The sequence below is a fragment of the Condylura cristata genome, unplaced genomic scaffold (genome assembly GCF_000260355.1).
Source record: "Condylura cristata isolate star-nosed mole 26May11 unplaced genomic scaffold, ConCri1.0 scaffold00043, whole genome shotgun sequence".
Lineage (NCBI taxonomy): Eukaryota > Metazoa > Chordata > Mammalia > Eulipotyphla > Talpidae > Condylura > Condylura cristata.
This window is the reverse complement of record NW_004567144.1, coordinates 3,579,125-3,591,157: the sequence shown is the minus strand read 5'-3', so window position 1 is coordinate 3,591,157 and position 12,033 is coordinate 3,579,125. Positions and strand designations below refer to the sequence as shown.

The 12,033-nt window shown below is 40.5% G+C and overlaps 1 protein-coding gene across 1 annotated transcript; it reads right to left on the bottom strand.

The window, feature by feature from the left end:
* Positions 1–4,563: 4,563 nt before the first annotated feature.
* OTUD6A (OTU deubiquitinase 6A) lies at positions 4,564–5,436 on the bottom strand. The gene has a single exon (XM_004694452.1). The coding sequence runs from the start codon at positions 5,434–5,436 to the stop codon at positions 4,564–4,566; it is 873 nt and encodes a 290-aa protein (XP_004694509.1).
* Between the last annotated feature and the right edge of the window lie 6,597 nt (positions 5,437–12,033).

Genomic DNA, 12,033 nt, shown 5'->3' with positions numbered 1-12,033 from the left:
GGTCACCTTTCCAATCAGGTTCCCTTCCCTTGTGACACAAGATTCCCCTCTATCCACCCTCACTCCCCTCCTGAGCAAAGCCACCTTTCCAGCCAGTATCTCCTCCTGCAGTAACTTGGCCCAGACACCCTGCCCTAGCTTGTGACTCTTCTGCCATTGCTCTGGCTTCCTGACAGAGCAATTCAATTTTCTCCAAGCAGCCTGTATGCCCTTACCTAGTGGGATTCTTCCTCCACTTATGCTCTCTTCTTTAGATCAACCTTCTTTCTGAATCAACCATCTTACAGACCTATGTCCACCTCTCTGCTAACCACTGACCTGGTCATTTCCTCCCTTGGAAGCTACCTTAGCTTGGCCTCTTTGCCATCCTATGTTCCCAGTTTTCTCTCTGCAGGCAGGCTCAAACATAGGCCTGTCTTCCCCTCCCAGTATCCTCACCTAGCCAGGGCATGGTCCTAGACCTGAGACCCTCCTTCGCCAGGCTACCCTTCACCAAGCAAAGCCCTCTTCCACCTTATGCCTCCTTGCTTGTGCGGGTCCGCTTCCCCAGAAATTTCTTCCTTCCCTAAACCTTGTGCCTCTCTCCAGCATTTTCCCTTTTCAACATGAACACTTTCTGGAGGAGTCACTCTTCACTGGACTTTCACAGTCAGTGCTTCCTTCTCCAGCCCAACATCCTACTTTCTTTATTTAAATAATTTATTTTTTAAAATTTATATCTTTTGCATCATTGTGCATTCCCCATAAAATTCCCACCACCAGTTCACCCATGAGCCATCACCAGAGTCCTTTGTGCTCTTCCTTGTTTTGACCACTTCTCCTCCTCTTTCCTTGCAGAATGCCTTTTATTTATGGTTGCCTGCTAATTTTGTGTTATTATTGTTAGCTCTTTCCTGATTCCTTCTTTGGCTCCCCCATATTCCTCCTATAAGTGAAATGATTTGATATTTTTCTTTTTCCTTCTGGTTTATTTCACTGAGCATGATCTCTTCAAGTGCCATCCATGTTGCTGCGAATGGCATGGGTTTATCTTTTTTCATTACTGAATAACATTCTGGATTGTGTATCAATATCACATCTTCTAGATCCAGTCATCTATTTTTTGGCATTTGGGTTGTTTCCATCTCTTACCTATTGTGAATAATGCCACAATAAACATAGGAGTGCAAGTATCCTTCTGAATTAATGTTTTTGTGTCCTTTGGGTAGATCCTTAAAAGTGGAATTGCTGGGCCATATGGAAGCTCCATTTTTTTCCCCAAAGATTTATTTATTTATTCATATGGAACTAGGGTACGGGCCAGAGATGCGGAGGGTGAGAGGATTCATCAGAGACAGAGTGAGGAGCAGAACAGGCAGATCGATGAAGTACATTGCTGAAGGGAGCAGCGGACGGGTCAGGAGAGGTCTGCCTCGCCATGTGGATCTCCTCCTGGGCAGGCGAGAATCGAACTCATGAGGAAGTGGCTTTAGCTTCCTAGTGCTGTGCTTTAACCCTCTGCGCCACCAGGGAGGGCCCGGAAGCTCCATTTTTAATAGTTTGAGGAACCTCCACATAGATCTCCATAGTGGTTGGACCAGTTTGCATTCCCACCAGCAGTGTAGGAGAGTTCCTCTTTCTCCACATCTTCACCAGCATTTGTTGTTGCTTGTTTTTTAAAAAATATGTGTCATTCTTACTGGTGGTACCAGTGGCTTTGATTTGCATTTCCCTGACTACAAGGGATGCTGAACATTTTTTTATATACCTATTGGCCATTTGTATTTCCTCTTTGGAGAAGTGTCTTGTTAGCTCTTCTGTCCATTTTTTACTGGACTGTTTGCTTTATTTTTGTTGAGTCATTTGAGCTCTTTGTACATTTTTGTGATTAGTCCCTTAGCAGTTGTATTGAATGTAAAAATTTTCTCTCAACCAGTACGGTTTCTTTTTGTTTGGTTAGTGTCTCTTGCTGTACAGAGATTTTTTAGTTTGCCGTAATCCCAGTTGTTTATCTTTTCCTTCACTTTGTTTGCTTTGAGGGGGGTATGTCCAGTTCTCCCAGCGCCATTTATTAAAACAAATTGTCCATGTTCCATTGCATATTCTTTGCTCCTTTGTCAAAGATTAGTTGTCCATAAATATGTGGGCTTATTTCTGGGTTTTCTACTTGGTTCCATTGGTCTGTATGTCTGGTTTTGTTCTGTTACCATGTCGTTTTAATTATTATGGCTTTTTAGTATAGTTTGAAATCAGGGAGTGTGATCCCTCCATTCTCCTTTTTTTTTAAAAGTCATGAGAGCTTTGGTTAATGGTGTTTTTTGTTGTCCCATATGAATTTCATCAGTGTTCTATTTTTTTGAAGGATGTCATTGAAATTTTGATAGGAATAGCATTGAATTTGTACATTTCTTTTGGTAGATTGGCCATTTTGTTAATGTGAATTCTTCCAATCCATGAGCAAGGGATGTCCTCTTGTTTCTTTGTGTCTTCTTCTATTTTTTTTTTAAAGTCTTATAGTTTTCTTTGTACAGGTCCTTCACCTTTTTTCATTAGGTTTATTCCCAAATATTTGATTTTTTTTTGTTTCAATTATAATAATTTTCCTGACTAGACTCCTGAACCCTGCCAGGTTCTCTTCACCCACTTGCATTCTCTGTCCAAATTCCTGCTCATTTTTTCAGGCAGGCTTTCTGCTCTTACAAAGTCTCTTTTCTCAATCATTGTACCCTTTCCTTAGCCAGATTCACCATCCCTCTCCTCAGTCTCTCTACATAACTAGGTCTCCTTTCTCAACTGTGTGTGCCCTCACTCAGCCAATCCCTCTGTCGGGGTGCATGGGAAACAGGGGCATTCAAGGATGGGGGACCAGGAAAGACTGGAATGGAATGGCTTCCCACCTGCCCCAGCTCTAAGATAAGAGCTGCCAAAAATCCCCAAATGGCAAAAAGCCAAAACCAAGGGCTATAGTGATACAATATCCATATATAAGGTGATTTTTTTCCATGTAGGGAAACATCAACTCAGGACAATCTCAATATAAAGTTCCTCTGTAACATGGCATTTCAGACTACCACCAAGATCTCAGGCCCTGATCCCTTCTCTCCAAAGCCTCCATCTGCCTCCCCTTACCTATTCCCTCAACAAGGGGGGATTCCTTGGCTGAAGTAGATCTTGGGATCAAAACTCTTTGTGAACTAAAGCAACTACAGAAAAAAATAGTCAGGTTTTTAAAAACTTTTTATTTTTTAAACAAGTGACATATATTTTTAAATTTATATAATTTGTTTTAGAATATTCGGTGTGCATAGACATTTTTAATGAATTTTAATAAACACTGACATACAAGCTTTGAAGATTGACATTTTTCAAATTATATATTGCAAATGATTTTATCATTTGTTGTCAAAAGTACATTGCTCATGGTTTTTTTTTTTTAATGCCAGTTGCAGATATAACAAAAATGCTTGAACACTTTTAAAAAGCTCTTTCAAAGATGTTTCTAATTCCAACAATTCAGGGAATTTAGTTAAGTACAGATCTGTCACACTTCATACCAGTGGTAATCATAAACAAGTGGACCAACTACTTGAATAAAGTCCTACAGTTTTATGTCTCTGAAAAGTATAGGAAACTTGCTAGTTCATATCTTCTCCCCTGAAACTATATCAGTTTCTTTTTGCTTCACAACAGTTGTAGAAATAATGAAATAGGCCCACTACTACTAGAATCAAGTCATATCCATCCCATCTTTAATAAACTATCAAAATCATTCAAATATCAACATAAATTGTATGTAGCCTATCAATTTCTTTAAATTTCTTTTCTGTACTAAACACATTTAACTTCTAAACTGACAAGCTTCTTAAAATTCTATTATTTAGAACATAGCAAACATCTAAGTAATCTAAGTTAATATGGAATCTGACATCTTTATGCAGAAAGAAAAGTACTCTGGGAGCTTTCCCAGTAACTTGAGAGGCCGCCTCGAGTAGCCCAGCATAAAGCAGATTCCCCACCCAGCCCACGTCAACATTTTTTTGAAGAACTAAGCAAAAGGCTTTCACCAGACTTTCGATCACAGAAACTCCAACTTATAGCTAAGAAATCCAATGTATTCGCGGAACAATTGGAAGACTCCAAACTAAACGGATGTTCCCCAGGTGAACAATGCATCCAGCCTTATTTTCATTTTTCACCCCCAATTTATTATTTAGCAATGTGACTAGAGCTTATCCAGGCGGGGAGGCCATTAGTGGTTAGCACTTATCAAACTTACTCCCGTGGGGGAGGACTAGCCAGATATTTCCCAGGGGATGGATGTGTCACTCACTCTTGATACTGCCCCCACCCCCGTCTCTAAGCCCACCTGGGCAGAAGCCAGAAGCCAGAAGCCAGGATGGAGAGTCAGGGGGCTAGAACGTCCAGATAGGGAAGCTGGCTTGGGTGGGTGGTGGGGTTTGGGGTAGCAGAGAGTGTGAGTTTGGAGTAAAAGGAAGGAGAAAGCAGGGGGGGCACATGAAACCTACTGGGGAGATGTGGTGATGGCTTTCTACCATGGAACCCCAGCGGCCAGTTCGGCTGGGCCTAGAAGAGTGGCGGTGCACCCCCAACGGCACGGGCATCGAGCGGCTTCACGGAGTTGTAGTGCTCGCCGAAGCTGCAGGCGTAGCGCAGGTAGACGAGCACGAGCGGCTTCTTGGTGTACTCCTCCCCGATGAGCACAATGGGAGAGTCGGCCTGGATCACCTCGATGGGGGTCTGCAGGATGTGTGACAGGGCCCTGAGCTCCAGCTGGCCACCCCACGATGCGCTGTGCACGATGTCGTCACAGTAGCTCATGAAGTCTTCAAGCCTGGAGCCGTCGCTGTTCTTGGGGTTGCTGAAGAAGGGCAGGAATTCGTCGGCATGCTTGCGCAGGTAATCAGCGGTGCGGCCCCGGAGGCACTCCAGGGTCACGGTGACCACCAGCTGGTCCTGGATGGCGCGATACATGCAGTGGCCGTCGGCCGGGATGTCCTTCATCTGCAGGTTCTTGGCCCCCAGGATGGCGGCCAGCTTCTCTTCCTCCTTGTGGCGGAAGCTGGCAAGGTGCTCCATCTTGGCCTCGGAGATCCTTTCCAGCCGCTCCTGTTCGAGGGCCACCCTCCGCTCTCGCCGCCTCTGGGCCCGCGTCACGTGGGGTGGTTGGTTCTCCAGATCCATCTTGGCCAGGTCTTTGGCGACGGAGTCAAGGCTGCTGTCGTCAGGGAAGTTCTCTTGGAATTTCTCCAGCTCCTGCTGGTGCTTCTGCTCCAGTTCGGCCTCAAGATGGGCCACATCGACGAGTAACTGCTTTCTCCTCCTCTTGTCATTCTTGGGCACTGCATTCTTCATGCGCTGGATCTGGGCCTGCAGTTCTTTCTTCTCGCGGTGGTGGCGGCGTACCATTTGCTGTCGCTCGGTCTGTGTCTCTTCCATCATCACGTTCGAGCTGGACCTTGGTTGCGGCTCAGGTACCGGCTACCGCTCGGAGTAGCCGTTGGGACCAGAGCAGTGGTCAAAGGTTTTCAAGCTCCGCCGGAGGCTTCGCGGGTTGCAGTCCCTCTGCCTTAAGTTGCCCGTGGCCACGCCCCCAATACGTCTGTGACTAGGATTGGCTGCTGGGAGACCCCCCCCCATGCCACGCCCCCCGAAGCACCGTAGCAACGGTTATTTCACCGAAGGTTCCAGAGCCGGCGTGAGATGCTGCCATGGCATAGTACTTGTGACGTTTGGGCTGATAAAATTCCTCCCTGAGGAGAGAGGCCACGGATTTCCTTTGGAGGCAGTTTTGAGCATGCTGAATAGACACTATGAGCAAAGCTCACCCCCTCCTGATTGGAAAAAAATGATGGACAAAAGTTATCGTTGAAATTAAATGGTGGCAGATGTGTGCAGTGAGGATTCGATTCCTTTTATGAATTTTGAATGATGAGTGTGTGGTGATGCCAACTAGTGGGCAACAGAACAATATTGGGATGGTAGTAAAGCCAGGAAATTGTATCATCTTGTTAGAAGCCTTGGAACGAGTATAAACAGTGGCTGTGTTCACCAGAGAAATCAATTGTTTCCACATGTCCTCTCTCCACAGCATCTTTTTACTGTGATGTTAAAAAGTGGCCGTGTACATATTCTCATTGCACTTCTTTGTTGAATAAATTTTTGTAGTAGTAATAAATATTTTTTTCATGGATTCTTACTTTCCAAGTAGCTTCCTTTCCAAGCCACGCTAGAGAAACACGGGACAAATATTACACTGCTAGCTCCACGTGCTCTCATACTGGACTGACTATTATTCCTGGTGTTCAGGAAGCAACCGCAGCTTTCTCTAGCTTTTCAGGTACCCTGACCCGTGAATCTTTAATTTTGTGTATCAGAACAAAGATGTCTATCTGGCCCCGGGAATACAGAATCCTCTGCTTAAGTCTCAGTTCCACCTTGTCTTACCTCAGTGTAAGAATGTAATGACCACCCTCCTCAAAGTAATTCACCGTAACTAAGCAGACCTCTCAGCTTGTGCTGGCCCAATCGCACCAATCGAAATGGCTCTTCTCCTGGCTTCTGAAATGGGTACTCTCAGGTGCTCAGGAACTGTGACAGCTGGAAATCATGAAGCCATTTCTTTCTGATAACTTTGAAGCTCTAAAAGTTCTTCTTTTTAAGATTTATTCATTTATGCATTAAGAACTGGGGTATAGGCGAGAGCTGCAGGGGCAGTGAGAGGATTCATTAGAGACAGTGGGGAGCAGACCAGGCAGATCCATGGAGAACACCGCTGAGCGGAGCAGTGGGCATGTCAGGAGAGGTCTGCCATGCCATGTGGGTCAGCTCCCTGGCTGAGATGAACTCGTGTTGAGGCGGCTGTGGCTAGCTTTGTAGTGTTGAGCTTTAAACCACTGCACCACCAGCTAGGGCCAAGCACTAAAAGTTCTAAAACTGAAAAGAAAAGGAAAATATTAAGCTTGTTCAAATATGCTCTTTCCCTGACTCACCTTGCTCATCTGTATCTTGATTCCAAAACAAGAAGACTGAAGACAACCTCTCCCTTGTTACAAAAGCGGTAACTGGACATTTGTTCAAGTTGTTGCATATTCCAAAGTTTTACTCCCCTTCATTAAAAGAGTATTCTGTGAAATAGATGTACTGTTGTTTGTTTAAACATTCACTTGTTGAAGGACATCCGACTTATTTCAGTTGGGATTTATCACAAATAAACCTGCTGCAAACAGCCATACACAGATTTTGGAGTGAACCCAAGTCTATTTCTCTGGGGAAGATGCCCAGGATTGCCATTACTGGATGATGTTGTGTTTTTTTTAAAAACCTACTTCAGAATGGCTGTATCATTGTACATTTCCACTATCAGTGAATGAAGCATTCAGTTTCTCTGTATTCTCATCAGTTTCTCTGTGTTGTCATAATTTCTTATTTTGGTCATTGTGATACATGTGTAGTGACACCTCAATGTGGTTTTAATTTGTACTTCCCTAACAGTTCCTCACACTCATCTTTTCATGTGTTCAGCTGCCATCTGTGCCACATCTTGGGTAAAATGTTTATGCTGCTTGCCCATTTTATAATGGAACTTTCATTTACTGTTGAGTTTTAAGAGTTCTTTTTATATTCTAGATACTAGTTCTTTTTTGGATATGTGGCTTGCAAATGTTTTCTCCCACACTGTGATGTTTTTTTCATCCCTTTATTTGATCATACTTTTCAGAGCAAAAGTTTTTCATTTTGTTGAGTCCAATTTATCACTTTTTCCTTCTGTGAGTCATGACTTGCTTGTGAAAAGACTTTGTCCTGTTCTTTTGACTCAGAGATTTATAGCTTTATGGGTTACAGTTAAGTGTGTGGTTTACTTTTAGTTTATTTCTGAGTAAGGATTAATAAATAGGCTGAGGTTTATTCTTTTGTTTATGGATATTCATTCCTCCATTGAATTGGTTTTACACCTTCATCAAAAAACCAGTTGGGTATATTTGTGTTGCTCTACATCTGGGCTTTCCATTCTGTTCCATTAATTTATGTGTGTATCCCTCTACCGATACAAAGCAGTCTTGATTCTGGCTATGTAATAAGTCTTGAAAGTAGTAGACCTTTGCCTTCAACTTCTTTTTCAAGATTGTGACAGCTATACAAATTCTCTTGTGTTTCCATATGAAGTTTAAAATAATCTTGTCTAGATCAACAAAAAGTTTTGTGGGGATCTTTATAGGAATTATGTTAAATCCATGTGTCAACTAGGGGAGAATTGACATTTTTACTATGACGAGTCTTGTAATCCATGAACACCTGGGTATGTATCTCCATTTGTTTAAATTTTCACTGATTTATTTCATGAGTGTTTTATAGTTTTCAGCATGTAAGTCCTGCACATTTTTTGCTAGGTTTACACTTAAGCATTTCTTTCTTTCTTTCTTTCTTTTTTTTTAGTGACTGTGAATGACATTTTTGGATTTTTAATTTCTGTGTCCATATGTTGCTGGCATGTAGAAATTACAATAAACATGTTGATGTTTGTCTTGTATGTTATGATCTTGTTCTGCTGACTTATTATTCCTAGGAGGTTTGGCAGGGGGAGGGCTAGATTCCCTGGAACTTTGTATGTGGAGATTTATGTCATCTGCAAATAGGGGAAGTTTTGTTTCATCTTCTCCAAGCTGTATCCTTTTATTTCCCCTCTTTGCCTTATTTCACAAATAATAACTTCCAGCACTATATCGAACGAGAGTGGTAAGGGCAGACTTCATGATTTGTTCTCAATCTTGAGGGAAAACATTTGCCTTTTACCTGTAGGTTTCATATTAGCTGTAGGTTTTTTATAGATTGCTCTTATCAAATTGAGAAAGTTTCCCTGTGTTCTTATTTTTTGGAGAGTTTTTAACACATGTGGGCAAAGATTGAATTTTGTCAATATTTTTTTCTACATCAGTTGGTATGTTCATGCTTTTTCTTCTATAGCCTGTGAATGTGATGGATTAGATTGATTGCTTGTCAAATATAACCAGTCTTGTATTCTGGGAATAAACCCCACTTGGCTGTGATTTATAATTCTTTTTATACATCGCTGAATACTATTTGCTAAAACTTTGTTAAGGCTTTTTTTTTTTAAGATTTATTTATTTGTGCTTATAGAACTGGGGTACAGGCCAGAGGCTCAGGGGTGGCGAGAGGCTTCACCAGAGACAGAGTGGGGAGCAGAACAGGCAGATCGACGAAGTACACTGCTGAGGGGAGCAGAGGGCGGGTCAGGAGAGGTCTACCACGCCATGTGGTCACCTCTGGGGCAGGCAGGAATCGAAATCATGTGGAACTGGCTTAAGCTTCTCAGTGCTGTGCTTTAACCCGCTGAGCCACCAAGGAGGGCCTGTTAAGGCTTTTTATATCTACATTTATGAAGCATACTGATCTGTAGTTTTCTTTTCCCATATTGTTTTATTGGTGTTGGTACCTGGATAATACTAGCTTAATAAATAGAGTTGGAAGTGTTTCCAACTTTACAGGCTATTGTGTAAAATCAGTGTGGATTCTTCTTTCAATATTTTGCCGGAGTCTTCAGTGAAAACAGTTGAGCCAAGAGACTGTTCTTTTGGGGAGATTCAAAATTACAAACTAATTTTCCTTAATAATTATAGGTCTAGTCAAATGATTTATTTCATATTAGGTGAATACTTTTGGTAATGTTTTTTGAGTGATGGGTCCATTTCATAGAAGTGGCAAAATTTGTGTGTAGAGTTGATTGTAGTGTTTACTGTCATTTGATATCTATAGTGGTGATATTCCTCACTTCAGTCCTGATGCTAGTAGCTGTGTCTCCTCTCTTTTGTTATTTGTTCATTGTCAGTCTCATTAGAGATCAATTGTATTGATCCTTTCAAAGAACAAGCACCTTGTTTCATTGATTTTTCCCCTACTGCTTTACTGTTTTAACCTTCATTGATTTCTGCTCTTTCTTTTCCTTCTGTTTGTTTTGAATGCATGTTAGTCTTCTTTTTCTAGGTTCTTGAAGTAGGATATTAGATGATTGATTTCTGGCCTTTTCTCTTTTTTAAATATATGAATTTAGTGCCCTAAATTTCCATATCAGTATGATACTCTGTATTTTCATTCATTTCATTTCATTCAGTTTTGTGTTCCATGTATTTTTGATTTCCCTTGAGAATCTTTGGTCTATGGATTATTTACAATTGAGTCAATACTTTCCAAGTGTTTATAGATTTTTTGGTTTATCTTTCTGCTGTTAACTTTTACTTTGATCTTGTGGTGGTTGGAGGACAGCCTTGGTATGCGTTTAATTTGTTTAAATTTGGTGGGATATGTTTATGGCTCAAAATAGTTCTATCTTAACACATGTTCCATGGGCACTTGAAAATGTCCATAGTTTGTATTAGGGTTCGCTCCTGTTGTTATATATACTATAGGTACATTTACTTGCACAATGTGTGTGCCTGTGCACGTTGTCAAAGTCTAGGAAAGAATGTGTACCCTGCTGTTTTTAGGTAATATGTTCTACTAAAGTTTAGGGCCCATTGGCTGAAAATGGTAAGCCCTATAATCTTCCTGATTTTCTGTCTAATTTTTCTATTATGTTCTTGAGACGGTTGCTTGAAACCTCCAATTATAATTGTCATTTTCTATTTCTCCTTTCAGTTCTATCAGATTTTTCTTCACATTTTGCACCTCTGATGCAAATCCTACACATTTAGTATTGCTCTTGTCATTGTATAATATAATACATTATCATTATTGTATAATAATCTCTGTCTCTAGTAATTTTCTTTGCTCTGACACCTTCTTGATTTTTCTTTATTAATATTTACATAAGTATTTTTCTACGCTTTTTAATTTCAACACCCTAATATATTTGAAGTGAGATTTTGTAGACAGCAGAGTTGGGCCACATTTTAAAAATCTACTTGCCAACCTATGTCTTTTAATTGGTGTATGTAGATCATTTTCATCTGTGGTAATTATTGATATATCTGTTTTAATTTGTCATTAACATTTCTTTGCTTTTTTATTTGTTCCCTACATACTTATTTCCCTGTTTTCCTTTTCCTGCCTGTATTTGGGTTACTCCAACATTTTTTATACTTCATTTTTCATTTATTTTGAATGTATAGTGCTTTTTGATGTCTATCATTGTATAGCTTTTTTTGGTGTTTGTGCTAAGTATATTGGTATGTATGCGTACGTGTGCGTGTATATTGTTACAATGTCATTTTATCAGTTGAAGTATAGAGAACTTATCTCCCTCTCCATCCCTTTCTTCTCATTCATTTGTCAGAGTTGTCTTAAATGTCTTCTACACAAATTCAGAGCTACACTAGTTTTCTAATTTTTGCATCACCCTTCAAATATAATTTAGACAACACAAAGTGACAGAGAAAGTCTATTGTGTTTATCATAATTTTGCTTGTCATATTTTTTTTCTTCCTTCTAATTTTTCCAAGAGTTCTTTTAGTTTTACTGTTCAGAGAATTTCATTTTGTTATTCTTTCAGATGGGTCTCCTTGTGACAAATTTGTTTTCCTATATCCAAGGTTGTCTAAATTTCTCCTTCATCCCTGAGGAATATTTTCACTGGAGGTAGAACTCTGGAGTTCATGGTTCTTTTCTTTTAGAATAAGTGTTTGCCAGGGATTAGAGTGAAAGGAAGAAAACTTGAAAAATGTTCTGCCACTTTTTTTTTTCCTTCATGGTTTCTGATGAGAACTCTATCATTTGTATTGTTTTCCTTTATCGATAGGTACTGATTCTCTGCTTTCAGATATATATTTTTGTCTTTAGTTTTCAGATATTGTCTTTGGTTTTCAATATTTCAGATATTGATGTATCTCAATATGGCTTTCCTTTAGTTTATCCCTTTTAGGTTTTGCTTAGCTTCTTGAATCTGCAAGTTTCCAGCCACAATTTCATAGAATATTATTTCAGTCCCACCTTCTCTTTTATTCCAGGAATCTGAAGATGGGAACTTTTAAGCCTTTGTTGTTGCCACAGGTACCTAAAGTTCTGTTCAATTAATAAATTTTA